We start from the raw sequence: 25,344 nt of genomic DNA on the forward strand, positions 1-25,344 counted from the left end.
GTTTTGAACAAGATAATATTGTCGCTGTTAGTTGCATATATATAATATATGAAGAATTGTAATGTTTTAGAGATCTGTTTTTCAAACACATCATTAACCCCATCCTTAATATATATCACTTAATTATTATATCTATATTTTCTTTATTTTATTTCTTTCTTCTCAAGTGTCAAATAGAATTTTAGGTGTCCAAAAAGGTATGAGCAATATGATGTCATAAAAATAGAAAGAAAAGTGTTAATGAAATATTTGAAAAAATTCAGTATCCAAAAAAATCATTTGTCTAATAACATGTTTAGATACAAGTTAAAAATATTTTTAAGAGTTTATCTATTATAAATAAAAAGTAATTTTTTGGTAGAAAATTTATGAAATGTACTTACTTGTAAACAAATTTTAAGAAAACATTGATACTCACCAGGTTGAGCTTGACCCACCGAAGATCTTGCTAGCAAGAGAATAAAATAAAGTCAGGTATCGAACCTAGGGGCTCTCATATACGTTCTAAGGATCAGAATCATACAGCTGAAATTTACTGTTTAATTAATTGCAAGAGTTTGGACGTGTCCATTTGGTCAACCACGAGATATCTACATATTGATTATAGTTTCAAATATAATTTATATATCAATATGTATTGTTTTCTTAGGCTAGTCTTCTATATACTTGTTCATCAATTTTCTTAATTTTGCAACGTTGGAAGATACTGATTCTCCCATATTGGTGCTCAACTTCTTGGTCCTGCTCTATTATGTGGTTCCTGAGTAGACAAATCATTGAAATTCTGCTTCATATTTGCTTATAAAAGGAACACGCATGTGCTTCCTCTCTGCACATATCAATATTATTCTCAAGTCCTAGAGTCACTTATAATACCCTTTCGTTGTTCTTAAACACTATAGGTGAATATCATAGTGATTAATCAAAATGGCATCAAGCTCAATGTCAGCTACAGGATCATGGAGTGCTAAGGACAACAAGGCCTTCGAAAGGGCACTTGCTGTATACGACAAGGACACCCCTGAGCGATGGAACAACGTTGCCACTGCTGTTGGCGGGAAAACCCCTGAGGAAGTGAAGAGCCACTATGAGCTTCTCCTCAGAGACATTGGCCACATTGAATCAGGCCAAGTTCCATTCCCCAATTACAACAAGAGTAGCGCAGAGACTGATCAAGAGAAGAAAAGGTAGAGCATATGTTTCAACACTAAAGATTAAATATGTTTTTACTTTTTAGGTTTTTAAATTTTTTCTTCCGGTTTCTATTATCATATTTTTTTGGTTCTTAGAGAAAAGTTTAATTAAAGACTATTAAACCCTAAATAAGATTTATTTAGAGACTAAAAATAATAAATGACAAAAGTTTTTAGACTAAAAATATATTCAATCTTACCTATAAATAATTAGTCTCTACATAATGCTACCAACACTTATAATATTTTCTTGTTAATATTCTTTATTATTGATTAAAAATCATAAATTTTAATTAATTGTCTTGCTATTAAATCAGAGGAAAACTTATTTAAATAAAATTTGAGATATACAAAATTTGTAATTTGTTACTAATAAAGAGAGTGCTGGTTAATAGTATGGGCCGGGGATGACAAATATACCCGTATCCGCAGGTAATACCCGAACCCGTTTCGACTTTAAAAAGAAATATTCGGTTTGACCGGGTACGGGTATGTACTTACCCGTACCCGTACCCGTCCCCGTTCTTATTTTTAATTTAATATCCACTTTCAATTTAATTATATTAAAAAAATTTAATATTTTTTATGTGTGATTATTTATTATAATATGAGATAGAGAAATAACCTAATTATAATTATAATATAATAAAAAAAATAATTTAAAAATATTATATTTTTTTTATAAAAAATAAAAATAAAAAAATTGACAGGTATGGGTATGGGTACGGGTATATCCGATACCCGATAGGGAGGAAAATAAGGATGAAAATTATATACATGACGAGTACGGGGATGGGGACGGGAACGAGTTTGACTCGCGGGGACGGGAACGGGTATCATGAAAACCGGACTCGCCCCACCCCTGCCATCCCTAGCGGTAAGTTTTCGTCTTTTCGGATTCTCAATAGAATGCTTATTAAACAAATGTTATCGACTACTACCATTAGCTTACTAATGAAAGGTTTGAGTAACATACAAAGGATCGTAGGTTAAAATTCCGATATCATTATTATAATTTTGATAGATAAATAAATAAATAAAAATTATCATCTTTATACTTTTGTATTTTTGCCTTTCTGTTGCTGGGGCTAATTAATTTCTTATAACTCTGACTTGCAGGCTGAAAAACCTGAAGCTCCAGTGATCGGCCATAGGAATCAACCATTAATAATTTGTGATTTTCAGCATCAACCCTAGTGTTACGTACGTATTAATATGTCTCATGATTCCATGATATAAATGTCTTGTCGTTGACGACTATGTTGTAGTTCCAATCCATAATAAAGTTTTCATTTTAGATATATGTGCTTTACTGATTCGTTATCATATGTTGAAGTTAAAATGCACTACAACTTCTCAAATAACACAAAAAGCAATCAATTCGGTAGAAAATCGAATTTCAGTATAGAACAACTATTGCCCCAGAAAAAGAAAAAAACAATACCCTCATGGCAAATCATCAACCAACTATATTCTAACTTTGTGATCGACAAAGGTTCCTTAAACAATTAAATTAGGTAATTTTAACCAATGATTACGTATGGCCAAACCCATTATCATGCATGTGGCTCGGATACAGTGACCACGATGGAAGAAAGTTAAAAACGATAGTGTTTATAAATGTTTTGCGGGAGTTGCTACTGTACCCCTAATAAATGAGGGGTACCGGTACTGTCGATGACGTATCGATGACGTGTCAATGATGTGTAAATCTAAATTATTTATAATTTTTTTAATTATTTAAAATTTACGTCCACGTCAGTTATATGAAATTTTATTGTTAATGGTAAACGTATGTTCCTTACGAGATTTTCTCACGGTAGTTCCTTTCTTTCGTAACAATAGCAACCCCCTTCACTGTCCCACCAATGACACCAACCTTCACTCTCCTCTTCTCCCTCTTCGCCATTTTCCTCATAACCGCCGTCACCGCCCTCGGCTCCGCCTCCACCATCGCCGTCACCTACGCGACCGCCACCGTCTGCGGCATAGGAAGAAGGTAATATTGTGTATTTAAATTTTTACATTATTTTTTTTTATTAATAATTATACGATCTCCTCTCCCCTCCGTCTCCCATCTCTCCCTCGCCCCTCCGACCGTCTCCCACCTCTCCCTCTCCCCTCCGTCTCCCCTCCGTCTCCCCTCCGTCAGTGGCTGCATATTGGGTGTTTGTTTATTTTTTTTTTAAATAATCAGGGTTTAACTTGTATTGTTTTCCTAGTTTCTTTATTTTCATGCCAGCAAATTCTGCAGGTTTGTTAACTTTCCCCTCATTTTTTTGGCTAATTTGAATATGATTATAGCTTACATTCTTTGTTGGGTTCCTACCAGCAAGTGTTTTTACTTCTAGTTGTTGTGTCTGTACCCTGGATGCTGATCCCAAAACCTTTTATTCCAAAGAAGCAACATGAAGATGTATGCTTTCTTTTGAACTTTGATTGAGCTCTCTGCTTGTTCCTACAATAAACTTTTGTCTTTGGTTTAGTTCCGATAGTTTGTTACCTCAGAGGCACCGGGGTGAATCCTACATACCACTTCAAAGCACAGAAGAGAGCTTGCTAGTGGAGTCTAATCATGATTCCCATGGTCACGAGGAATTTGAATTCAGTGAAGTCTTTGTGCATCAACTCATACACACCATAGAATTTGTTCTTGGAGCAGTCTCTAATACAGCTTCTTACCTTCGTCTATGGGCTCTTAGGCATGTCTCTATAGTCTCTAATTCTTCTCACAAACTCATTCATAATAGTATGCTCAATATTACAAAACAGCAGCTTTTGTAAATAATAAAAAAAAATGTTTTTTGGCTGCCTATATAGCAAGTAAGTGGGGCATTATTCTTGTCTTGCTCATTCAGAATTATCAAGTGTGTTCTACGAGAAGGTTCTCATTATGGCATAGGGGTATGGCAAGTTTATGAATTGCTATTTAAATTTTCTTGCTTTCAACTCATTATATATATATATGGAAGATAGGAATAGTGAGCATTCGATTCATGATTGAATCACGAGAAATTGTTCAGGATGTATCTATCATATCCTATATCTATAATATCCCAACATCCTATATCTATAACACAGAAACCAGTTGTTTGAACTTTAAAACTTTGGCTTTTATAGTTGGAGTTTTCCCACCTGTTTTTTAACTCTCAAGTACGATTAACTACTATTTATGTAAGGTTTTCTGAATAATCTCATCAGGTTCATGGTTCATTCTCAACCGTCACTCTTTGTTCCCGCAAATCAATATGAATTTCTCACCCTGATGTGACAGGTACACCAATGTGATCATCCTTATAGTTGGTTTTATTATTTTCGCTTTTGCCACCGTTTGGGTGTTGCTTGTCACGGAAACTTTGAGTGCCTTCTTCCATGCTCTACTTCACTGGGTGGAGTACCAAAACAAGTTCTATGAGGGTGATGGTTACAAGTTCCACCCTTTCTGCTTCTCATTGCTAGATGGGGAGGATGACCGATACTTTTAAAACAAAGTAGTGGGAATTCATAGCTTTGAACCTGTGTAGTAATTTTCATTTTGGTGAGGCAAATCCGTGACTGCATTCCGCGGCATTGTATATTCCTAAGCTTCATTTTTAATATGTTTAAAAACATTTTTTTTAACTTATCTACCAGAAAAATACTATTTATTTTTAATATATAATTTTTCCAAAACATTTTTAACTTGTATTTAAATAGACTAGAAACATTTAGTGTCAAATGTCTTACATATTAATGCTGTAAAATAATTATATTTTTTAATCATGTAGTATTTATATTTTAGTATCTTGATAAAATTTAATCAAACTTAAATCTAGTATGTGAAACATTGGGGGTGTTTGCAGATGTGTTTGGTTCGCTTTTGAGTAAAAAACTCGTTGGATTCAAAGATTAAAATCACGAGCGGTTCGGTTTGAATTCCTTCACTAGCTAGAACAAAAGCTATGCAATGCATATTATCAAACACTTATCTGAACAAAAGCTATGCTTTTCCAAAGTGTAGTTTAGGGTCTGTTACTCTCAAACATTTAGCTAATGTATATATGCTCTTCAGGTCATAATTACTAGTATAAGACCAGTTTTGATTGTCCAGAAATGCGAGCAGCAGGTTATGGAATTGAAGCTCAGTTCCAGCTTCCTGTTCCGATGGATGATTTTATGCAAACATCTCATCCAACAGATAGTCTCTTTAACAGGCCTGGTTTCCAGTGCTTTAATTTCCAACCAGCGCATGATGGTATGTAGCATTCTTAATTATATTGGGAATGTGATTTGTTGTATACTTTATTTGAATAGGACTATAGGAAATTTGTTTGTATTCTTCAAAACTTCATTTAAGAACATGCTTAATTTGAATGATGCCTATGCTGAAATTTGAATGCCAAACCTATTTTTTTAAGGTTGGGGTGGAGTTGGAATAGGGATGTAGGTATCTTGCATATACATGATTGTTTCCTCAATTTTCCTATATTTGTAAATCCCAATATTGCCATATTCTAATGAACATTAGAGAAACTGGGAAAATAAAAATTAAAGGGTACAGCTTGTTTATTTTCTTTATATCATATAGCGTGACTAAGTCTCTCAAATATGATGGTACTTTATCCTTTTGTTGTGCTAAGTATCAGCTCCCAACATAAGCTAGGTGATGAATAAAAGAGTACTGTCCATGAATTACTGGATGAAGGAGATGAGTATATTGAAGTTGTGTATTGTGCTTGAAGTCTGTTTTAGTCAGCATTGGAAACTTACATAATGTTGATCATGAGTAAACATTCTGAACTTGTGATTGGTGGTGTTCTTTAAGCTGCATTCTAGCATTACATTTGTCCTCTATATAATAAGTAGTTCATTGTTTTAACTGTATCTCATATGTTATTTATGAAAAATGTTCCAAATTGTCACATTCAAGATGGGTAGCAAGATAAATTATATTATTATTGTTTGACCAACTTGTAGTCGGCTTCTTTCATTTATATTAGTAGTACTTGGCTCAAAGGAATGCCAAGGTGGAAAAAAACATGTTCAGATGCTTTTAGGAGAATGCTTATTTGCCTAAATAAGAACAAGGATATTGTTTGAAATTTAAACTTAGTTTACTGTATTTGGTATTTCATGAAAATTTTAATTTTTTCATTCATGAGTGTGATTGCATTGAGATTGAATTAGTGTCAATTCTGCTTTGAGAGTCGTCCTTACTGCAAAGTTTTTAACAGCAGGTCCTTGGATCGATGAAATGCTGGTAGAGGATCTATGAAGACTTTGATGCGAAGAAGGAAGCAAAATCCCAAAAGCAAACCTTTGCCACCTTCCAAGAGGTTAAGGCTTGAGGCGCAGAGAGTTTTGAAAGAAAGGGTCCACGATATTGCAGATAAGAAAGGCATCAAGCTGTCAGTTCCAGAGGTATGATGGAATATTGCTGTTTTAATATAAAAGAATTATTCCATGACATTGATTTGTCGCAGTTGGTTTTTGTCTCTTTCTCATTGTTTGATGGAATGGAATTTCTTATTCAATATTGCAGACTCTGGATCTGTGGGACCTATGCGAACAAGCTGGCTCGGCAGCATAAAAAACAAACAAGAATGTGCAAAATAGGTAGGTTTTGGTGTGCCATCTGTTGTGTGGTTTTGGCAGATTTTCCGTGAAGCGTAAGCTTGGAAAGTAGTTTGTTTTGTGGAATCATCTTGGGGGAAGTAAAGGAAGCGTGTTGAAAGAGTGAGAGACCCTGCTGAATAAATGTTATATCATCCCCAGAAGATGCTTTGTAGCTGTTGCATGACGTTTAATACCTTTGTATGATCAAGTACATACTTGATATGTGCAATCAAAGAGACGAATGTTTGTACTAGTAGTAAAACATGAATTTTTGTTAAACTAAAACCAAAAAAATTAAGAGCTTCATGTATTTCGTAACTCTGTATTGAGTTGGTCGAAGTGATCTTTTATTTTATATATCCGATCAAAATGATTTATGAAATCGAACCTTAAAGAGGATACACATTGAAGGAGGCCAAGGCCGGAAATAATGGATACAGCAGCTGATAATTAGATAGAATCTAATTAACTTGAATCTAATTCTGATACAATTAGATAGGATCTGTTTAACTTGAATCTAATTGTCTTTTGGGTCATGTAAGCGGCCAATTTTTTTTCCCATTGTCTAAATCCCCTTCTCCGATCTGTTTCTGTCAATTCCTCTCGCATGTTTTTTTTGTTTTCTTTTACTTAATTGCAGTTTGTTTCTAATTTTTGATGCAACATTTTTAATTGAATTTTCTGCAATTGATTCTGATCTGTCCTAACTTCCAGTGAGAGTGTTGATGTTGCTCATTTTGACCATGCCCTTTACAAAGAAGCTGACCACTGAACCAAGCCATATGCAATACCAATATGAAGCAACAATGGAAGAGCTGATAGTACAATCAATGGCATTACTGCAGATTGTGTCTGAAGAAACCTCAAGATGTTATGCAAAAAGCTATATGCAAACAATCCCAGGATAAAAAACTTCATATAAAGAGCAGCTGTTCTTGCAATGTCTTGAGATTGATGAAGCAACACTAGGATGGGTTCTGTATAGAACCAAATAATTGATATAATGAAGGAGAAAATAAGAGGTATGATGCAAGAGACTTGTAGGTAAATTGCCAGCATTTGGTAATCCTTTGCACCAAATCCTTGCTGGCACAGTGTTTCCAGTGCCCCACTCAAACCAACCTAAGACAACAATAAGGGTATGAACTAGGAATTTAATCTAGTAACAACATTTATCTTGTTGCATTGAATTGACACAGGTTTGAGACAAATGTTATGATGTTAAATTTGCACCAGTGTTTATAAGGATAAATTCAGGTATAGAAATAAAGAATGGAAACAATCATTGACATTTAACCAAAAAATTGTATCTTTGTTAATCTCCTCTACAGGGTATGAGATAATGTTTACTATGTATATGAGGCATGCTTGTTATGATATAATGTTTTCATGTTCTCATGTTTCCACATTCCAATCAATTTATAAATTCTCATCTTTTCTCCTGTTTTAGAAACGTACAATTGTACAAATTCTAGACATAGTGAAGACAAAAAACACAACCTAAGTCTTCTATATTTTAATTTTTAATACTAGTAATTAATTAATTAAAAATATTTATAAATGGATGATATTAACAAATAATAAATTATTTAATATAAAATAATAAAATGATTTTTAAGTATAATCTACTTGGAATTTTAATTTTCAATTTCAATTAAAAAGTGTGTATGTTAAATTATTAATTAACATGTATATACTCGTATTTACTAATTTAATGCATTATCTTTTTTGGTACATGGTTCTTCATAACAAACTAAATAATTTAGAAATCAAATTACTTATTTATTTCTATTACCTTGAATTTCGTTTATTCTAAATTAACATGATATATATATATATATATATATATTAAAATTTATGAAAATAAAAGTAGTTTAATTATCAGTTTATTACTGTTTAATTTTATTAAAATATAATTACTTTTATATAGTTTAATTGATGAAAATAACATTTTATATAAAATATTAATAATGTGAGAATAGGTGTTATAATTCATTGAAATTCAAATTGTGATAGATGCACAGTATTATTTTCTCTGTCTAAGCAGAAGTAACGGGACTTAGATGTTTCTCTTCAGATAGGGAGAAAGAGAGAAGTCTATTTTTGATTTGACGTATTGGAGACCATGATCATCTTTATAATTTTAAACTTGTTAAGGTTCTCATTAACCCCTAATGGGCCAAATCTGGTTTTCACTTGTCTGGGCCTATATTATTTTTTCTAGGTTGATGATATATACACCTCCTTTTTTTTATAAGTACACCTCCTTTTAAAAAAAATAATTAAAATTTTAATTTTTTTTTTTAAATTTTTTTTAATTTTACACCTATAACATTTTATTTAGTACCTTTTTTCACACATTTTTCCTATATATTTTTTTTAATTTTTATATGTACCCCCTTACCTTTCTTTCATCTCATCTATTTTGTTAATATGTGAAAATTGAAAGAGAACAAAAAGTGTATGAAAAAAAGAAAGTAGAAAATTAAAAGTTGAAGGTGCAAACTTAGAAAAATTAAAAAAAAAATTACAATATTTTATATTTTTTTAAAAAAATAAAAGAGGTGTACTTGTAAAAAAATAGAGGTGTATATATCATGAGCGTTTTTTCTATTCAAATCAGATGACTTTTATTGAACCCAACTAAATGTAAATAGTTAATATAAAAATTACAAATAATATATGTAGCCCACATTAATTATTAGAAATAAAATTTCTACCATTTTTTTTGTTAACAAATTGATTCTTTGCTACCATTTTTTTTCAACTAAAATAAACAATTTTCTACTTATTTAACCTGTTGGTCTAAATTGGTATTAAAAAAATGCTAGTCTAAATTGTTTAAAAAAAATCGTTTATTTTCTTTACAAATAGTTCTCTATTTTTTAAGAAGTAAATCTTATTTGAAAAATCACTTTTTAAAAAATTAATTTTTTAGAATTGTTTTTGTTTATTTTAAACAAACTAAGTCAATATCATATCTACAATTGTCATTCCATAATGTTTGATTTCACAATTTTAGTTCTTCAATCAAGTGAAATTTACAATTTTGGTTCAATGATTAGATGCAGATTAGTTAACTATTAAAATGATAATATTAATTATGATCTTATGTAAAAAATATGACATTAAAAATATACCAATTAATGTATACCTATTATAAAGATAATAAATTTTGGTGACTACCATTTTAGTTTTCATTTTTATATTAGACACTATTATCCATATATTTATCTTGAGACACTTTAATTATGAATTTTTATCCATATATTGGGTGATAAATATTATTTCTTTATCTTGAGACACTTTAATTATGAATTTTTATTTTTAAGTTGCATTTTTATTTTTGTACTACTCACATCTGTACCACATCAGCTTATCAAGTCGGACCGCTCCCCAACCGATAAGATAAACTGATAAGATCACAATCTTATCAAATCGTAACCAATCTCATTATCACTTATAGGAAAAGTTGTTATCTGCATCAAGGTATGTGCATTATATATATGACACTTACATATCCACAAAGATTAACTTAAGCATTAAAGTCTCTTTTGCATATGCAAGCCCCATCTTCGAGTAGCCGGCGTATCAAGCAGAACAGGCTCACCAAACTTGCCCGAAGATCGTAAAGCAGAAAAGGCTCACCGATCTTGCCAGAAGATCATCTTACCACCAATCACAGGTTAGAATAATTTTAAATACTACTGTGCATGCTAATATTTTATGAAAAATCTTCAGATATAGTTTTTGTTCATCTTTATTATAGTAATTAATAAATTAAAAAAGATATTAAATTTAGGATTTAGATTTTTAAGGTTTAGTGTTTAATAGATTTTTTATACATTATAATTATGTTTTTAAAGATTTTGTAATTATTGTAGTGATAATTTGTTTTTGAAACTGACATATAACAATTTTTGGTTTTAAAATATCGTATTTATTTCAGTCATTTTTTTAAACCGAATCATTTCAAATTTAAACTTTAAAATAATTTAATAAATTTAAAAAATAATTTTTTAGATTTTAAAGTTTAGGGTTTAGTAGATTTGTTTATATATTATAATTATATATACCTATTATAAAAGGTCTATAGGGGTATGTAACTGGTTTTGGTCTTGACTTTTTAATGGACCATTATACTCTTCAGATGTTAAAAAATGTTATATAGTCTTTGAATAACTATACATAACTTTCTAATATTATGTCTATGTATAATTATTAAAGACACAAACAATCCCTCTAGTTTTTTTTTAAATATTTTATAATTATTCTAGTCATTTTGTTTTAATAACTAAAATAAGGTTTTATGAATATTATAATTATTATGATAATTTTTTACCTATATTATTTCAAATTTAATTTTTTTTATATAATTTGATAAATTAAAAAAGCATTTAAAATTTACGGTTTACAAATTTAAGTTTTAGGGTTTATTAGATGTTTTATATTAGAATTATGTTCGAAGGAATTAAAAAATTCGTTAATATTATAGTAATTTTTTTAAACTGACATATAACAAATTTTTTATTTATAAATATAGTAATAAATTTGATGAAATCTGAAATATTTAAAATTTACAGATAATTTATTAAATTAAAAAAGGATAAATTTAAAAACAAATGTTACTTAAAAATTAATTAATTAATCCAAATTTGTACACATGTAAAATAAAGAATTTCAAAATATCGATAATTTTTTATTTATCACATATATCTTTAAATTGAAATATAATATTTTTAAAACAAATTTAACAAAAAATATTTTAGAAATTATTTTCATCTCCTTATCAAATATAATTTTATTTATTATCTAAATTATCGATAATTCAAAATAATGGTATAGTTGTTGATTTTGTTTTTGGAACTGATATATAACAATTTTTTATTTTAAAATATCATAATTATTTTGGTGAATTTTTTTTGTAACTAAAACAATTCAAATTTAAATTTTAAGATAATTTAATAAATTTTAAAGAAATGTTTCTAGAGTTATATTTTAGTATATATATATATATTTTTATATTAGAACTATCTTCTGATAAAAATAATTTAAATTTTTTTTATTTATATAGTGATATTTTGTTGGTAACAAGAAAATATAAAAGATTTAATTTAAAAATTATAAATGATTTGATAACTAAAAACAGGTTTAATGAATATTATAATTGGTATCGTAATTTATTAACTATATTATTTCAGATCTAAATTTTTTTATATATAATTTGATAAATTAAAAAAATATTTAAAATTTACGGTTTAGAAATTTAAGTTTTAGGATTTATTGCAGTTTTTATATATTAAAATTATGTTCTATAAAAAAGGATTAAAAAATTCGTTGATATTCTAGTAATTTTTTTTAACGGACATATAGCAAATTTTTTATTTAAAAATATCATATAAATTTGGTGAAAGCTGAAATATTTAAAATTTATAAATGATTTGTTAAATAAAAAAATGTTACTTAAAAAATAATTAATTAATCCAAATTTTTACACATGCTGTAAAATAAAGAAATTCAAAATATGGTTAATTTTTTATTTATCACATATATCTTTAAATTAAAATTTAATATTTTTAAAACAAATTTAACAAAAAAAAAATTAAAATTATTTTATCTTCTTATCAAATATAATTTTGTTTATTATCTAAATTATCAATAATTCAAAAATAATTATAAAGTTGTTGTTTTTGTTTTTGTAATTGACATATGACAAATTTTTTATTTTAAAATATCGTAATTATTTTGGTAAAAAGAAATTTTAACCGAAACATTTCAAATTTTAAGTTTTAAGATAATTTAATAAATTAAGAAAAATGTTTATAGAATTAAGGTTTAGTATAATTCTTTTTTTATATTAGAACTATCTTATGATAAAACAGATTTATAATATTTGTTGGTAACAAGAAAATGTACAAGATTTAATTTAAAAATTATAAATGATTTGATAACTAAAATTGATGAATATTATAATTATTATGATAATTTTTTAACTATATTATTTGAAATATGAATTTTTTTTTATAATTTGATAAATTAAAAAAAATTACGATTTATAAATTTAAATTTTAGGGTTTATTAGAGTTTTTTTATATTACAATTATGTTCTATAAAAAAAGGAATTAAAAAATTCATTAATATTCTAGTAATTTTTTTTAACTGACATATAACAAATTTTTTATTTAAAAATAATTTGGTGAAAGCCAAAATATTAAAAATTTACATATAATTTGTTAAATAAAAAAAAGGTTAAAAGTAAAAAACAAATGTTACTTAAAAAATAATTAATTAATCCAAAATTTTATACATGCTGTAAAATAAAAAAATTTAAAATACGATTAATTTTTTATTTATCACATATATCTTTAAACTAAAATATAATATTTTTAAAACAAATTTAATAAAAAAATATATTAGAAGATGTTTTATCTTCTTATCAAATATAATTTTGTTTATTATCTAAATTATCAGTAATTCAAAATAATTGTGAAGTTGTTGGTTTATATATAGTTATTTATTAGGTCTTTATTCATCATTCAATTATGTATTCTAAGTCTAATTAGGATTATCTTAAATTTCTATATAGAACACATTTTGACATCAAACCTGTTCCAAAAACGTCTACCAAAACAATGGCTCCAAGAAACAAATGTAGTCGGTCAACAAACAAATCAATTAAGATACAACCAGTTGCTCGGAAGGAGATGAAGAAAACAACAAAACCGCTTCAAGAAATTGTTTATATTTCTTCCAGGTTCTTTCATTTAAAACTCATTATTTAATTTTATTATTTTATGTGATTTTTAATTAAATTTTGTAATATTTTTTTTATTACAATTATAGTACAAGTGGTCATCAAGTGTCTCAGCAAAAAAATGACAACGAGAAATATTATAATATCTCAGATGCATCATCTCCCATGAAATTGGATGGAAGTAGAATTCATAAGGATTTGGAACAAGCTAGTGCCAAGGATCCACTAATAGAGACTTTCAATAGCTTAGCGAGAATGATAGTGGATAGATATCCCAAATGGAAGTTCGCGATTTCTCCATCAGGACTTCAAATATTAATTGATAATAACCAGCAAAGTTCTTCAACTAATTCACATCCTTCAGCAGTGGATTGTCAAAATGAAAGTAGAAGGAGGTTGATCGATCATTATGAAGAAGATAATGATTATTATATAAATTTTCAACCAATGCCTCCATATATGATTGATGGAAGGATTATTGGTGTTCAAATGCCAAAAGTAAGTTATATATATATTAATAATAATTAATTTCATTATTAATTTATTGTATTAAATCAAATGTTGTTTACAGTAACATAGATTAAATATTTTTTTTGCAGAAAATTCCTATCATATTTAGACCTCCTTCCAATATGAAACTAGACGCAGATGATACATATTTTGCAGCGTATATATTCATGCGCGACGAAGATAATCTTCACGGGCATGTAATAAATTAAATTATTATTTTTAATATCAATAATTATTTTTAATATCAATAATTATACATGATATCTTTGGTGTAGAAACGAAATTCTTGTCAAATGCAAATCTTTCGTTGGAGATAGGAAAACATTAAAGACCCTTACGCCCAATGATTGGTTGGATCAAGAGGTAAGACAAAACCTATAAATTATATACCTATGATTAAATTAATTTTTTTTATGTGAAGTTAATTGATTTTTTATTTATCAATTTTAGGTTATTAATTTGATGGTTTGTAAGCTTAGATTCTTTGAGAGCTTATCGGCTCAAAAGTCAACAGTCATGGAATATAACACTTGGTACTTGCCAACTACATTTGCGGTGAGAATATACTTGTACAATATTTTATATTTTATTATTAATTTTTTAATATATAACCTTCCAATTTTATTTCTTTTGTATCATAATAGCAATATGCACTTAGTAAGGGTTATATGCATACAAAAGCAATGGATTTCATCAAGGAAGAATTTATGGGAAATTTGAAGTTTCTTCAAAAGGTTATTTATTATGTAACTAGTTTATATTTTATGTTTTCACATTTTATAAAATAAATTTTATAGGTGTAAATTTTTATCCCTATTAATGATGAGAAAAATTCTATTTGCAGATTTTTATTCCTATCAACGACAATAACGATCATTGGTACCTACTTGTAGTTGACATATATGAAAGGAAGTTGTTAATATTAGATTCCTTACCATGTGTTGCAAGAGACAAGCACAGAAAGCTACAAGTGCATAGACTGGTATTTATAAACTATATTTTATAAACATTATATTTATCCATGTTACCTTTTATATTCTAACAAATATTTTTATTTTTGAAGGCAATATACTTAGATGAGTTAAATGATGACGATAAATTTATATATAAACATGTCATATCAGACTTTCCTATCGTTGTGCCTAAAAATCTTGGTCGTCAAGAACATGGATCGTAAGTCTTATTATTTGATTATATATATTATTTATAATTAAGGTATATCATTAATCAAATAGATTAAACTTACATTAAAAAAAATTCATTGCATGTTAGTGGTGACTGTGGAGTTTGGGTTTGCAAATGGATGAAAGATTGCGGATATTCAAATGATTATCATGAAGTACAAGTAAGTATATTATCTGTTGCAGTATAATAAAAATTATATTTATCCTATAACATATTTTTATAAATAATTTTTTTAATTGTCATAACTTGATTTGTATTATGTTTGATAGGTTAACCCGAGTACAAGAATGCAGATTGCACTTAATTTGGTTAATTGTTGTTACAATGAGTTGAAGGAGGATATATTTCGAAAAGCAGTTCAACATTGGGATGCTAGTATGGCAAAACCTTGAAGAGTTTTTTTGATTTTAAATGTTTTTAGGTTCTTTATTTTTTATTTATAGATTTTGATTTTTATATTTTTTTAGTTGGCGTTTATCACTATTATGGATTTGTAAATTTATAAACTTTATTATTCGCAAGTTTATACTTTATTAATTAATAATTATTTTTTCTTTTTATTATTATTGAAAGTGTGAATTTCATTGTTTAAGTAATACGCTTTTTTTATTATTTTAAACTCGAATATATAAGTATTTTTTTTATAAAAATAATATAGTTTATTTTCAATGACTAATATAATATAATTATAATAGTTATCGACTAAATTTTGTTATAATTAAGTGTAAATTAAATATATTGAAATAGTATATAATTTGATTACAATAGAAATATATTAAATAATTATTTTAGGTTAAGTAATATATCACTTAAACATCGGTAAAAAAAATAGATAATTAAATTGTAATAGCTAATTATAATAATTTATCGCAAGAATTTCATAAAAATTAATTTTTTATTACTAATTATAATATTTATGAAATTTTTTTTATTTATCAAATTATTTAAATTTTTAAAATATGTTAGTTACAAAAAAAAATCATTAGAATCAATTTTGTTATGTTAAATACAGATCTCTATCTTATAAAATAATATTTTTTGGAATCTTTTTTCGATGAAATTTTTTAAAGAATTTTTTAATAATCTTTTTATATAATATCATTTTTATTATCATAATTATTTATGAATTAAATTTTATTATTTTAAATTTTTTTTATCAATTAATAAAAATAATATTACAGGTTAATATAAAATATTTTTTGTTAAATTTAAAATACAATTTATATATTTAAAATATTTATTTATTCAAATTTCAAACTTATATATTTAAACGTAATATTTATCTTTATATATAATTTATTATAAATTTTAATTATATATAATTAATATTTTGTTTGTTCATTGCATATGTTAAAATACTATAAAAAAATTTATAAATCTTTTTTAACAAAACATAATTCTAATATAAAACAATATGCTAATTGTAAAACTCTAAATCCTAAATTTAAAATCTTTTCTTTTTAGTTTATCACATTTTTTTAAGAATATTAATATTAAAATGTTTAGTAACAATAATTTTATGTATAATATGTAACAATACATAAAAATATGTAACTTTGATTTCCACAATTTTAAGACAATTATATCTATTTTTTAAACAGTATTTTGCTTTGCTATTTTTTGTAATTAGTATTTTAGTATGTAAAGCGTAATAATATATGCATGCATAATCTTATGTTTAAACTTGTCACTGGCATCGTAATTATTATAAATAAAAAAAATTGATAAACGTAACTATATTAAATCAGTAAATAACTCGTGTATATTAGAATAAAACATTAAAATAAAAATATTTATAAAGAAAATATATAATGAAAACTTTATATTAGACACAAAATAAAATTATATTTATAAGTTATTATAACATAAAAAATTGACATTATTCTACATCTAATAAAATTATTAATTAAAAATATAATATTATATAAGATACTTCATACAAGATAAATAAGTTATAGAAATCTCACAATGTTTATGACTTATTAACTATACAACGCATTAATAGTTAATTTAATTTTTAAAGGTAAAAATATATTATTTATTTTAATTTCAAAGTATATTTTTGTTGTCAATCCAATATTTTTGGTTATCATAACATAATGATACAATACAAATGTAACAAACAAAAATCAATCAAATAGAAATATTATCTCGTTATCCAAGAGAATGATGCTCTATTATTTAAATTCAATTTGAGAGAAAGAAATATTTTTGTTTTACATTTTTATTTGATCTTAAACATATGAATTCTGATTCAAAATTAAAAATAATGATTTTTTTTACATTTATCTTATAGCCTAATTGTAAAAGATTAAAATAACAACTAAAGACAATATTTTAAAACTTAGTAATTCATTATGTTATCTTAAAAATTTAAATTCATATTCAAAATCAAAGATAAAGTTTTATTTATTTATTATTTATTTAAAACTTTAATCTTATAACTTAATTGAAAATTCAAACTAACAATTGAAAACAATAAATTTATTATCAAATTAGGATTACTATTAGGATTACTAAAAGACTATCTTTACATTTAATCTATTATTCTCAACTTTATTTTTAAACTGAATTTAATATACCTTGAAAAAATCAACAATCAATTCAATAAATTTATTATACTATATAAATTATTTATCATAAATTTAAAATATAATTATTATAACTAGTATTTTATATATAAATATTACTTATATATAATTAAAATTTATAACGAATATATATATATATATATATATATATATATATAATATAATGTACGAAGAATTTGTATAAATAATTTTTTTAAATATATTAGTTATATTTTATGTTTATCTATAAATAATTTAATTTTTTACATAATACTATTTTTAATTATTAATTAAATAATATGCTAATACTACAAGAAAAAAAAAATTATAAGTTTCACAATTTCTAAAAATTTAAATTTTTCTAAATTTCCCTCTCTGTGACTCTTTCAAATTAACCTTATTTTTAACCTAAGATTTCCGCCTTATTTTCTCTCTTTCATTCTTCTAAATTAACCTAACACGTTCATCTTCCAGTATCTCTAACATTTCTCTCCTTTTCTTGTTCAGCATAACATCTGTTAGGATTTTTATTTTCTCATATCTCAGACTCAGATGGAGTTAATTGGGAAGCCCTCGACGCTCTCTTAATCGATTTCGCTAAATCCGAAAACCTAATCGAAGACTCCTCCGCCCCTTCAACCTCCTCCTCCTCCTACCACTCCGGCCTCCTCATCCGCCAGATCAGACACTCCCTCGAGACCCCCGCCATTGACGCCGCCCTCCACCTCCTCCGCCTCCACGCCCCCTCCATCCTCTCCGACCGCAAAATTCTCTTCCGCTTGCACAAACAGGTTCTCATTCCTTTTCTTTTCTACTCGCATCGCAAATTCTGACCAACCCTATACCTAACTTCATTTTTTTTTTCCTTTTTGCAGAAATTTATTGAGCTTCTTCGGAAGGGGACCGCGGAGGAACGAGACTCTGCTATCGAGTGTCTCAAAACGGCTCTCGCTCCTTGCGCGCTCGACGCTTATCCGGTATTGAATTCGTCAAATTGAATTCACTCTGTTTTTTTTTTTCTTCCTTTTTTTGGTGTTGTTTGGTTCTGACGGTTGGCTTTGTATTTAAGGAAGCATATGAGGAATTCAAGCATGTTCTTCTCGCATTTATTTATGACAAGGATGATAAGACTTCTCCCATGGCGAATGAGGTTGGGGGCTTCAGAATCAAAGCCATATCAATGGAAAGCAAACATAAGTTTTGACTGCGTTATTTATTTATTTATTTTGATTCTCTAGGATATCTTCTAACCGAAAAGTTTATTCAAATATTTAGTTAATATATCTGTATGCTTAAAATTTGAAATAAAAATCATTGGTTAAAATTTGAATTAAAGATCATTGGTTAAACTGAAAAAAAAAAAAAAAAGAATCTGATTAAAGAATTTGCTATTTATCAAACATGTTGAATTTTGTTGGTGTTTTGTTCTAAAATTAAAGTAGAGTAATGTCTCATTCATTAATAAATAAATTTTAATCATTGGATTACAGCTAGTTTTATATATATATATCTCCCATTTATATATCATACTACTGTTGGTGAGGATCCTGGGATGTTATTTTCGTGGGTGCTCTTTTGTTGGGATTGTAGAGGGCATAGAATTAAAAGTTTGAATAAGTTTGTATACATGATTCAATTCCCTCTTTCACTGAAACCACATGAACTGAAATCAGTGGGGTATTCACTGCTCCATTCACTGTCACCGTCTAAATTAAAGTTGTTGTTCGAGGAGGATCGTATATCCCATTCAAGTGTTGCTGAAAAAGAATAAATCAATGCATAAATAAGTTAATGGTTTTTATTTGCTGGAATATTCATTTTATAATCCAATGCTGATGATGCCATTACATTCGGGCTTGATTCTGTTATATATATATATATATATATGGTTGTTAGTGTGTGTTAAACTTATTCAAACTTTTGTGTAACTAAATTACACCGTTCACAGCTTCTCGAAAGGCTGAAAGTTGAATCATTAGGAATACAATGAGTTAAAACGAACCCTGTATAAAGAAGAGAATTTAAGAAAAAATTGGAGGAGTTATGAGGAGGGTGATATTTGAAAAAGGTGTATTACATCATATTCTATTTAGTTTCTTGTCCTAACATATTTGATTTGTGTCTTGAATGCAATAGATTAAATCTTTAGTATTTATTTTTTTTCCAACTGTGAGTGTTATTTAATTTAGTGGTTTTTTATGATGACATTGTTATAATGATGTTAAATGAGATCTTGACCTTTTATGTTTATAAATCAGGAATTAACATGGACTGGAATTAGACTGAAAGAGTTTCAGCCATCTTGCTTTGAGAAGGTTATTGTCACTGCTCAATTTTTTTTTGCTTAGTTTTGATTATGATGATAATAGGTTTAAACTTAAAGAGTTCAGGAAAGTTTTGGTCATCCAAATTTGAGAAGGTTCTTGTCATTGTTTAGTTTCTTTGCTTGGTTTTGGTTAATAAAGTGATGACACACATTATCAAGTACATCATCAATGTTTTACATTCTATGATATGGGTATTGAGTTAGTATATGCTTCAGTAGTTTATATATGTGCTTTCTTTTTGTTATAATGGGCCTTGGTGGTTAATCAATGTTTTCACTAAACCTTGAAAAATTATTTATGTACTTGAATGAGTGAGTTAAGGGCTTTGAGTATGATTATCAAAACAAATTCTTGTCTTGAATGAACTATGCAGTATGCTTGAAATTATGAATGAACTTGCAGGTAAGTATCGTACTTAGGAATCTTTCTTGCCTGATCATGACTGTGTCTGTGAAACACCGTCTTAAAACCATCAACCTTAACAAGTGGTGTGACCAATACACCTTCCTCTTCATTGAAATCTTCAAGCACTTCCACCATATCATACTTGTCCAAAAAATCATGTTTCGAAAAAATGCATGAAGAAGGTACTATTTCTACCGATGATGAGTAGAGGCCATGGTCTGTGTATTGGCAAGTTGCAGGGTTAGTAACAATATTATTGTGGTTAATTTCTAGCTTCACACTTTTGGTTCCTAATTAATAAATTTCATGACAGTAAAGAATTAATTAATTGTGTGTGTTTTGTAGTTATACAAAGAGATAGAAAATGAAATCGTATAATATAACATTTGCGACTGTAAAGGTACGAAAGTGGTTTAATTTGTCTATGAATTTGTTAAGATTTATATGTACATTTTTTTTATATGATTATATAATTTCTGTAGCTATGGGAGCAGGATTTTATGAAAAGGCAGGAACCTGCAGTTAGGAAACTTAAGGAACCTATCTTGGATGACATTGCATCTGCATTGATTTGGCACCATGGGCTGAATTTTATGAGACAAGATAATTCTCTTATCTGCAGTTTTTATGTAAACAGGTCATTGCAATTTTTTTTTAATTTTTTTTATTTTTTTTATGTTTTATTATTGGCTCCTTTTGGTATTCAGTGTTCTTTTAAGAGTTCAAAACTAATAATTTAACTGAGGTTGTGGAGATTGGTAATTTTGTTTCCCTTCTTTCCAATTGCCCAATTTCTACTGCTTATTTTGATAGGCAGTATCCTTGTTGGATATAACTAATCAAGCGTGTAGTCCTATTAGTCATACTCAAGTACTTCTGTAGTGCAATCTGTGATCTAATATTAACATATTCCTCTTTATAAGTATGTGAATATTTAAGTACAGAATAAAAATTTATATAGCTGTCACGAAATTATTTTATTTCAGACCGTATGATATATGAAAGAATATTTTTAGAAATTTTTTTTTCGATGAAAGGATTTTTAAGATTTTTTTAATTTATAATTTCTTATTAAATTTAATTTTTATTATCATAAATTATTTATGAATTAAATTTTATTATTCTAAAAATAATTTATAAATTAATAAAAATACTATTATAGAAGATAAAGAGGGTGGGTTAGGGGTAGGTATGGAGTTCTATTTAGTGGGTTTAGGATTTATTGGTGTAGAGAAGATTATCCATGGAAGTGGTGGTAGCTTTTCAGGACGGAAGGTTCAGGAAGTGGTAGTGAAGATAACTAAAAGAGGCAGGATTTTAATTAGTTGGACGCTTAGGCGGACAGATAACTTTTCTATGAGGAGTCATAGGCTCTGAGCAATTTATGCAGGGTTGAAAGAGAGGATTTTTATTAATTTGTTTGATGCTGATTACATACTGCCTGAGAGCCAAGGTTGCTTCTATGTCTATTGTCCATACAGGAAATATACAATGATATGTAGTTGCTTCCATTTTGCTATGCTAACCATTCACTAATATTTAAAGCTGAATAAATTTTACTATTAGTAATTGTCTATATTAGAACTCTTTCGAGAAGGAATATGAAGGGTGAAATCCCACCTGAGCTTAGCAACATGGGGGCATGAACAAGGATGTAAGTACATTGATCTTCAGAATATAAATGCTTTTAGTTTTTCTTTAATAAGGTTTCTTTTGTAATTCATTCTGTTTCGCTTAGGTGGTTAGATGACAAGCTGCTTATTGGACCATTACTTGACATGAGTAAACTTATAGCATATATGATATATTTGCCCAAAGTGGAGGGTGATGACCGTGCACAAGCACAAGCACGTGCTTTGGCAACTCTGTACTCACATCCAGTTGTAGGTGTTTGACTGCTGTCACTTTTGCTGTACCACTATTCATTTTTCTAATTCAGGACAATTCATAATTAACAATCACTGCATGAGAGACAGATAAGCATAACATTTTTTAAGTGGTCAGCCGCATCAATACTTGTAAAGTATGACTATAATGTAAGCATAATATATATAAAGTGGCTCTAAACAAAATGTTCAAGGAAGAAGGATTAAAACTATAAGCTTAATACGTAGTTTGTACTCAGTTTCTACCAATCAGGTAAATATACTAGTTTTACTTAATCAATATACTAGAGGCCATGGTCTGTGGATTGGCAAGTTGCAGGGTTAGTAACAATATTATTGTGGTTAATTTTTACCTTCACACTTTTGGTTCCTAATTAATAAATTTCATGACAGTAAAGAATTAATTAATTGTGTGTGTTTTGTAGTTATACAAAGAGATAGAAAATGAAATCGTATAATATAACATTTGCGACTGTAAAGGTAAGAAAGTGGTTTAATTTGTCTATGAATTTGTTAAGATTTATCTGTACATTTTTTTTATATGATTATATAATTTCTGTAGTTATGGGAGCAGGATTTTATGAAAAGGCAGGAACCTGCAGTTAGGAAACTTAAGGAACCTATCTTGGATGACATTGCATCTGCATTGATTTTGGTTCATAATTGTTCCATTTCTAACCATCAAAGATTACAATCTAAATTTTGTAAGTATCATTTATGACCCTATTGACCACCAACAAATTTTCTCCTGTAACTTTCTATCACATAATTAAGCAACATAGCACCTAACCATATGTATATTCTCCCGTGGCAGTTGATAGTCATTATGCACTCAATCAATGCAGTTTTCCTTATAGGTGATACAGCTTTAAATTGTCTGGTGAGTTTCTGCATTTGATTCCATTTATTTGTCCACTTCCAATTCTTATGCATCAGAAAATTCTTACCCTTTATTTTTTTATTCCTCTTCAGAGATTCCCTTGGTTCAGAATAGGATACTTTTGCCTATGGACAGTCACATATGTGATTCTCCAGTGGATTTTTCATGCTTGCATTAATCTCTGGTATAAAGTCTTTGACTGACACTATTGAGTTTGGCTTGAACTACTATGAAGACATCATTGTCTAATGTAAGTTTCTTCTCTGGAAAAAACAGGTGACCGTATCCATTTCTTGACTTTTTCAAAATCTTATTGTAATTTATGCATAATTTATAGAAAAATTTATTTTAATTATTTTTTATTGTTCTGTATTAAAAACACTTTTAAGAAGCTCCGAAATTGCTCTAGTTCTTGTTCTATACTAGCTTTTAAGATACCTGATTCTTATAAATTATTAGAATTGATTTGCTGATTTCTTTCCTCTTTTTTTTTCAATGCTTTGAAATTGATGTGTAGGTACTTTGCGGTGGCATTATTGCAGATTCCATGCTATGGAATTTTCGCTTTGTTAATGAAGCTGAAACAGTATGTCTTGTCAACACGGTATCCAGACTCGTATCAATGTGTTAGATGAATTCAGCTTAGTACTAAACTACCTTTGATTCAGCTTAGTACTAAACTATACAAATTTAATTTATGTTAAAATTGTTTTGTTCCCCCTTGCACAGAATTCAATGCAGCTGAATCTGACACCAGGATCTAACAAAACTTGCATTCATTTCTGTTCTTGTGTGATTACTTATGGTAGATAGATAATTGAGCTGCTGTAGCCTATAAGCTAATTAACTATTTGTCATTTGACTCATTTCTTGCCTCAGTTTAAGGATATAGCTTCCTTGATCTTAATTGTCTCACCTTTCACAGTGCTGTAAACATGTATTGCATATCATGGAGTTGTGGGGTATGGTATACAACTCCTGTGTAGATAAGTACCTCATACACAATGACAAAGTTGTCTTTAACTATGTCTTCATTCAATGCCCCAAAATAATCATTGAGGACATCAGCTACCCTACAAAAACTAAAAATCATATAGTTAAGAGAAAATAGAAAAGTAAACAAAGTGGCTTCACATCATGAGTTGCAAAAGGTATACCTCAATGGCCATTAAGGGTGGCATTTCAACTTGCGTGCACCCCAGAAAAGTGATTCCCTCGCGAAAAACATGGAAAATATAATGCGTGGGAGAGGCAATCACTGGTTGTTGCTGAAGGACACGAATAAATAAGGTGAATGAAATTTTAAATAAATAAATAAATAAAAAAGTGAAAATGAAACAAAATAAAATAAAATAAACACCTTGAAGGAGTCGCCTAGTGAAATGGTTTGTTCCCAGAACCAGGCACAAATGGAGCGATCCAGGCGGTGCCCCGTGAGCTGCTTCTCCAGCATTAACTCTCTACCCATGAAATTAAATTCAAATTGCAGTCAAATTAACACTGAATTTCAAGCAAGTGGAGCAGACTCAAAGCATACATGTGAAAAATAATCTAATACATAATTTTGTTTATCTTACCCGGCATCTGAGACGAGAAATATGCACTGCAACATCACTCTCTTACTCTCGAGTGAACCCCAAATCGGAAGGAAGAAAAGTGCGTAAAATAACTTACAGTGAAGCAATGAGTCATCTTTGAAATGATTCCAACCAGAAGAAGCTGGCAAACTTAGCTGCTGACATGGATATCCAATCTCTATCTTATTAATTTAATCTTTAAATACTTTAATTTTCATATATTTATATTATCACTGTATTGTATTCTAATCAATCCTGACAGTCCATGCTGACTATGACCAATCTTGAGAGAAAAGAAGACAAGACAAATTTTTATTTAAAAAATTATTCAGAATTTTGATAATTTTATCTACGAAAAGATAAAGTGATAAATTATGTAAAGTATCCGTTACCGTCGATTACTTGATTCTCTTAAATAGGATTGGTAATAGTTGGAAAAAGATATAAAAATTAGTATACGAA

The 25,344-nt window shown here is 28.1% G+C and overlaps 3 protein-coding genes and 1 pseudogene across 12 annotated transcripts; 2 read left to right on the forward strand and 2 right to left on the reverse strand.

Moving 5' to 3' along the window:
• The first annotated feature begins 409 nt into the window (after positions 1 to 409).
• On the forward strand, positions 410 to 8,194 carry LOC109807489 (protein RADIALIS-like 1). 8 transcript variants are annotated; one of them, XR_014428133.1, is made up of 7 exons: positions 1,209 to 2,070; positions 2,313 to 3,192; positions 3,680 to 3,895; positions 4,395 to 4,467; positions 5,245 to 5,427; positions 6,407 to 6,593; positions 6,715 to 7,385. XR_014428133.1 is itself a non-coding variant. In XM_020370017.3 (3 exons), exons 2-3 carry the CDS (start codon positions 928 to 930, stop codon positions 2,335 to 2,337), a joined length of 285 nt encoding a protein of 94 aa, XP_020225606.1. In that variant the 5' UTR covers positions 410 to 474; positions 903 to 927; the 3' UTR covers positions 2,338 to 2,494. The 8 variants fall into 8 exon arrangements, 2 of the variants coding, with proteins under 2 accessions (XP_020225606.1, XP_082916654.1); XR_014428131.1 differs by adding an exon at positions 7,503 to 8,194 and having other exon boundaries at positions 1,222 to 2,070; positions 3,680 to 4,467; positions 6,715 to 6,788; XR_014428128.1 differs by having other exon boundaries at positions 1,222 to 2,070; positions 3,680 to 4,467.
• On the reverse strand, positions 7,539 to 8,267 carry LOC145949790 (protein DETOXIFICATION 18 pseudogene; annotated as a pseudogene).
• Positions 8,268 to 10,148: 1,881 nt separating this feature from the next.
• Positions 10,149 to 15,800, forward strand: LOC109789341 (uncharacterized). 2 transcript variants are annotated; one of them, XM_083061171.1, is made up of 11 exons: positions 10,149 to 10,473; positions 13,375 to 13,542; positions 13,632 to 14,040; positions 14,142 to 14,245; positions 14,328 to 14,415; positions 14,503 to 14,607; positions 14,697 to 14,786; positions 14,897 to 15,034; positions 15,116 to 15,225; positions 15,325 to 15,397; positions 15,507 to 15,800. In XM_083061171.1, the coding sequence occupies exons 2-11, from the start codon at positions 13,421 to 13,423 to the stop codon at positions 15,627 to 15,629; spliced, it is 1,362 nt and encodes a 453-aa protein (XP_082917297.1). In that variant the 5' UTR covers positions 10,149 to 10,473; positions 13,375 to 13,420; the 3' UTR covers positions 15,630 to 15,800. The 2 variants fall into 2 exon arrangements, with proteins under 2 accessions (XP_082917297.1, XP_029125254.1); XM_029269421.2 differs by lacking the exon at positions 10,149 to 10,473 and having other exon boundaries at positions 13,403 to 13,542; positions 13,694 to 14,040.
• Positions 15,801 to 24,022: 8,222 nt separating this feature from the next.
• LOC109794992 (AP-3 complex subunit mu) lies at positions 24,023 to 25,218 on the reverse strand. Of its 2 annotated transcripts, none has more exons than XM_083060533.1 (4): positions 24,883 to 25,218; positions 24,666 to 24,765; positions 24,463 to 24,573; positions 24,023 to 24,387 (listed from the first exon to the last, which is right to left on the reverse strand). In XM_083060533.1, exons 1-4 carry the CDS (start codon positions 24,915 to 24,917, stop codon positions 24,379 to 24,381), a joined length of 255 nt encoding a protein of 84 aa, XP_082916659.1. In that variant the 5' UTR covers positions 24,918 to 25,218; the 3' UTR covers positions 24,023 to 24,378. The 2 variants fall into 2 exon arrangements, with proteins under 2 accessions (XP_082916659.1, XP_082916658.1); XM_083060532.1 differs by having other exon boundaries at positions 24,023 to 24,378; positions 24,883 to 25,210.
• Positions 25,219 to 25,344: the final 126 nt, after the last annotated feature.

Source organism: Cajanus cajan, chromosome 7 (assembly GCF_000230855.2).
Source record: "Cajanus cajan strain Asha chromosome 7, NIPB_CcT2T_4, whole genome shotgun sequence".
Classification (NCBI taxonomy): Eukaryota; Viridiplantae; Streptophyta; class Magnoliopsida; order Fabales; family Fabaceae; genus Cajanus; species Cajanus cajan.